Raw genomic sequence first — 5,397 nt, forward strand, 5'->3', positions numbered from 1 at the left:
TTGGATATAATTAACCCTTCTAGTTCCTTCCTTCCCCTAGCTTCTCACCCTGAAGCCATGGAAAAGTAGGTAGCAATATCCAGTTTTCAAACTACGGCACCCAAAAAGAAGACTAAATGAAGAAAGAAGTAACAAAAGCTTTGTGAAAGCGTGACTAGAGAAATTTACTTAATAATCTGTCAGATTAAATAGGAGGTCTGGTAGAACAGTCTATTATCACACGTAAGCAGTATGAAAATAATGGCACGATAAGCCATATAAGCATTCTTTTGAAAAAAATGAGAAAAAGAAGAAGGAGGAAGAAGGAAGAAAGAAATATTGAATGGAAAATGTGGGTAAGCTAGATAAAAAATACAATCTGTGGGGAAGAAAAAGGAAATAAAGCACATCTCCATAAGTGAGTAATAAATAGTAAAGGATAATGGGTAGAGCCCAATTACATTCTTCAAAAGGACCCCAAGAATAGACACCCAAATAGAATATGAAAGTGGAAATTACAAAACTAAAGATAAAAATTAACAAAAACTAAAATCAGAATATTGAATCCAATTAAATCAAGAACTCAGATTAGACGACTAGAGGGAATAATGGTTGCCAAATAGTATTAGTGTTGTAAATTATGAAAAAATAATAACACTACAAGCAGCAAAAATCAGAGGCTGAGAAGCAGTGATGCAGGAGCAAATGAAGTAATGATAACATGAATATTAACTTATAAATTGACACTAATTTTGTATACTTAATATGTGCAAGACATAATCTTACTCATTTTCTCGGTGAATTATCTAATTCAATCCTAAAACAACCTTATAATCTATAGTGTCTTAACTTCATTTTACAGTTGAGAAAATTAAGTAATGGTGATACTAAGTAATTTGCCCAAGTATGTGGAGAAACTGAGATTCAAATCCAGTCAGAGCTTCCCTTATTATCCACTGTTAAGCATGACAATGACTTCACTTTGAATTATTATTGATGGTGTAATTTAATTCACTTTGACTTTACTCATTATTTTCTGCATTCCTTATTAAAAACAAGTAGGTATTTTTATGAAAACACCAAAGTCACTACTCTAAGAAATACCCCAAACCTATGTCATTTATATAAAGCAAGAGGTGATTGGAGCTTAATGATCTCCCAGCTTAATCCTTAGGTCCATGGTGACACTCTAAGAATCAGAAAGACTTACTTGAATTTTGTCAGGATAGGCAAGCTGCTAAAATGGAAATTAAAAGCCAGTGTTAGTGACATCCAATTCATGCCACAGTGTTTATTTTTATAAAAATTAAGGACTTCAGGCTATGTATGCTTCGTAGAACTGGATATTTTGAAGCAGGGGGAGAAATGGTAGATTATATAATGGTCATTTTCAAAACTGAGTTGGTAATGATGCATGGTCCAATTGAAGTTTTCATCATCTTCTGATACAGTCACTATTTTCCATAAAACCTGGAAACTCCATTAACCAAATGAGAGTTTTAGAGAGCAACATTTACTTGAATGTAGTTAACTGTACTTGTATTTTTTTTTTGAAAAAAGCAGATAGTTCTGTTTCATTGAAGTGGTGCATGAATATATGAATACATAATATGTTCCCAAATTAAAATTTACATTTTGAATAGAAATTTAGAAATAATGATGAGCTCTGCAAAAAATATAATCAAATCATCCTTCACCTCAACTGTTGTCTTATCAATCTGTCAATAACTACAATGACCAGAAAACAGAAAAATACTGAAAAAATAAAATCATGACTTAGAGACATAATCGCATTGTTGCTTAAAAAAGTGAAAGTGTTCTTCTATCAACATTAAAGGAAATAAAATGTATATAATAGCTTATCATAGAAAACTGTAGGAGAAATCAAATAATAAGTCTTAATGATACCTACCTACCAGGTTTTAGTATAAAATTTTTAATCTTTCACTTTCTTCTCATCTACCTATCTATATGCATAAGTAATCATAGCTAAAGATGTTTATTGGCTTTTCCTTAGCTCCCTCCCTGTATTTAGCAAGTACAGAGTTCCAAGTTTGAAGGTCAAGACATTTGAGAAGTTTGAGGTCAAAGAGAAGGGTGAATAATGAAGCTGGAAAATATTTTAAATGCTGCATCATTGTTATATTAACATAGTAACTGGGGCATCTGGGTGGCTCAGTTGGTTGAGCGTCTCTGACTTTTGATTTCGGCTCAGGTCATGATGTCACATTTCCTGAGTTCAAGCCCCACATCTGGCTTTGCACTGAGAACATGCAGAGCCTCCTTGGAATTATTCTCCTTTTTCTGCCCCTCCCCCCAACTCACTCTCACACATGTGCTTTTTCTCTCTCCCTCTATCTCAAAATAAATAAACTTAAATTAAAAAAAAAACAAACAGGTAACTAAGGGACTGTTTCGTTGTGTTGTGTTTCACATTTCAATACAAGTTTTCATTTTGAAAGACTGTGTGGCAAAAAGTAAACGAGACTGGATAGGAGTCAGAAGATATGCACAGCACTTTATTTCCTAGAAACCTTGAGGAATTTTAAAGCATCAAGTAAAACACATCAAGGAAAGTGCTTCTTAGGTGAAAGAACACTGTATGTATATTCATATTAATTACTATTTATCTTCCTCATTTATATATAATATGGAAAATATTATAGCTTAATACAGCAACCTTGCTTTAAAATATACAAGTAGGACATATCTTACGGCAGGACCCTCAAAAAAATATTGCCATATGCAAAATTTTAGGATTGACAAAGGAAGTTTTTAAGTAAATGGAAATACTTTAATAAGTGCATGTCTCAATACTGTTCAGTATTCCCTTTGTTGCTTTCATTCAGTATGTTGACCCTGAAAACGATTGGTTAGTTTCAAAAAGGTGAGGTCACTGTTGGCAAGATTGAGATTCAGAAGACTAAATAAGGAACCAGAATTTTAAAATATAACACAGACCCAGTAATTTTAGCTTATGTAGTTTCAAAAATAAAACAAAACAAACAACAAAACCACCTGTATGATCAATGTAACTCTAATGTAGAGCAAGCACCTACAGATTGTAAAGTCTCTCTAGGGTCCTTTTAAAGCACAGATAGTTGATTTGGTGTCATTTTCTCTTTTCTGGTGGTTCTACTGGGACTTCGATACAAGCAATGTGAACTCTGTTGTCAACCTATGACCTTTCTGTAATGAAGAAAAGATTGGACTGTTGTCTCCTGAGTGTGAAATAATGTAAGGCTTGTCTGAGGAAACCTTTTGCAGTCACAACCAACTGTCCAAATGCTGATAATTGGAGGTGATACGAAATTCTAAAATCAATGTGCAGAAATTTATAAGGAAAACATAAACAACAAGTTTAAGAATAGGCCTTTTTTAGTTTCAAAGAGATTGCAGTTGAAGTATCACTAATAAATATCATTATTGTCATCCCTATTGTTTATTTTCCATAAACAATAACAATTTTTTCTCTACAAATCTTGGATGTTTTCTAGCTATTTTTTTATTCCAGGTAAGGATAGCAGCATAACTTATGTCACTACAAACAAAACTTTTGACATATTTCCTTACACTCTCCCAAATTAAAAGTGTTTGGATTAGAATTGCAGTAACTTTCTCTGTAAAATGCATACAAATTATTTCATTCATACTTGAGGAAAAGCATCATTTGCTATTAAAACTCTCCTTTAATATAAAACTATTTCTCTCATGGTCTATATTCTAAAAATTGGACAAACATTTAAAAATATTTAAAATACTAAAAAATACTTATTTTTTGTCAGCAAATAAAATTTATTGGTGAGCATGTGAGGCCAGCATGGCCAAAGGAATCAGTGCTGTCAAAGACCTCAGGAGTGCAGAGCTCGCCACCTGTCCAGAGGGCCACGATTGGGAACATATTTGACTCCACAACCATCCTGGATGAGACGCTTCTTAGCCACTTTGTCTTCAAATTCATTAGCATTAAACTTGGTAAAGCCCCACTTCTTGGAGATATGGATCTTCTGGCGGCCAGGGAACTTGAACTTGGCCCTGCGTAAGGCTTCAATCACGTGTTTCTTATTCTGAAGTTTGGTGCGGATGGACATGATGACTTGACCAATATGGACTCTGGCCACTGTGCCCTGGGGCTTTCCAAAGGCACCTCGCATACCTGTCTGGAGCCTGTCAGCCCCAGCACAGGACAACATCTTGTTGATGCGGATGACATGGAAGGGATGAAGCCGCACTCGAATATGAAAGCCATCTTTGCCACAACTCTTCACCATATACTTGTTGGCACAAATTCGAGCGGCCTCCAGGGCTTCAGAGGAGAGCTGCTCATATTCATTAGACACCATGTGACCACAGAGTGGGAACTCATCCACTTTTGCCTTCTTCCGACCCAGGTCAAAGATGCGGATCTTGGCATCAGGAACACCACGGCAGAAACGAGACTTTGGATACGGCTTGTTTTTGCAGTACCGGTAACAACGAGCTGGTCTGCGGCCCATGGCAACAGCAAGAACTCGGAGAGCCTTGAAGAGAAGGAAGCGCACGTTCTCACGCCTGCGCATGCGCCTTCGTAATATTGTCCATCTTCCCGCATGGAACCATAGAGGCGCGTTGACAGCAGGAAGACTCTCTTTCAGGACGTCCCCACCATAGATACAGCAACAGTGTACGCCTTTGTGGGCACAACTTGGCACATGCGCAGAGCAGAGGGTTAGGTATATTCTCCTGTGGGCTACCTGGAAATGAATTGTGTTTGCCACTTGGGCCTAGAGGCCCTTTTCTTTCCCCGCTGCCCATCTTAGGCATAGATCTTTTGCCCTAGGCTTTGTCGTAGGTATAAAAGACATATTTTCTAGAGTTTATATAAGAAAGGTGTCTCCAGCTATACAATATATTTGTTGTCTAGTTTGTCTAAATGATTTTACAGCTCTTATTTCCCACCAGCATTTAAAGATGAACTGTTATTTCTCAAAGGGTATGTGGTTTCCTTCTCTAGGTAAAATGGTTTCTTGGCATAAACTCTCTGATAAGGTTCAAAGAGATGAGAGTAGAGTAACTCTCATTAGAAGAGGTAACTATTGTATATATTGCTTGATAATTGCCTTAGGAACACAAAACTTGGGCAGTTTTATTTGGCCATATGGAATGATCTTATTATCAAAATGGTATCCACAAAATTGAAATACCAACTGAAATTTTCAACTTAAGGCAATTTGCATTTTCAAATATTACAGCTGCTAGAAACTATATGGAAGAATAACTGTGCTTTATTAATCTTTTACATCTTACTGAGGATGAGTGTAATACTTTTTTACCTTCTGGTATGGGGTTTTATAAAAGTATTATGATCAGGATCAAAATGTGGGAAGGAGGAAAATGAAAGGAAGAGAATTTTCAAATACTCTATAATTTCTATTTGAA

At 35.8% G+C, this 5,397-nt stretch overlaps 1 protein-coding gene across 1 annotated transcript; it reads right to left on the bottom strand.

The window, feature by feature from the left end:
• Window positions 1-3,736: 3,736 nt before the first annotated feature.
• RPL10L (ribosomal protein L10 like) lies at window positions 3,737-4,538 on the bottom strand. The gene has a single exon (XM_019451906.2). It carries the CDS (start codon window positions 4,536-4,538, stop codon window positions 3,831-3,833), a length of 708 nt encoding a protein of 235 aa, XP_019307451.2. The 3' UTR covers window positions 3,737-3,830.
• Window positions 4,539-5,397: the final 859 nt, after the last annotated feature.

Source organism: Panthera pardus, unplaced genomic scaffold (assembly GCF_024362965.1).
Source record: "Panthera pardus isolate Hobbes unplaced genomic scaffold, ASM2436296v1 HiC_scaffold_24, whole genome shotgun sequence".
NCBI lineage: Eukaryota > Metazoa > Chordata > Mammalia > Carnivora > Felidae > Panthera > Panthera pardus.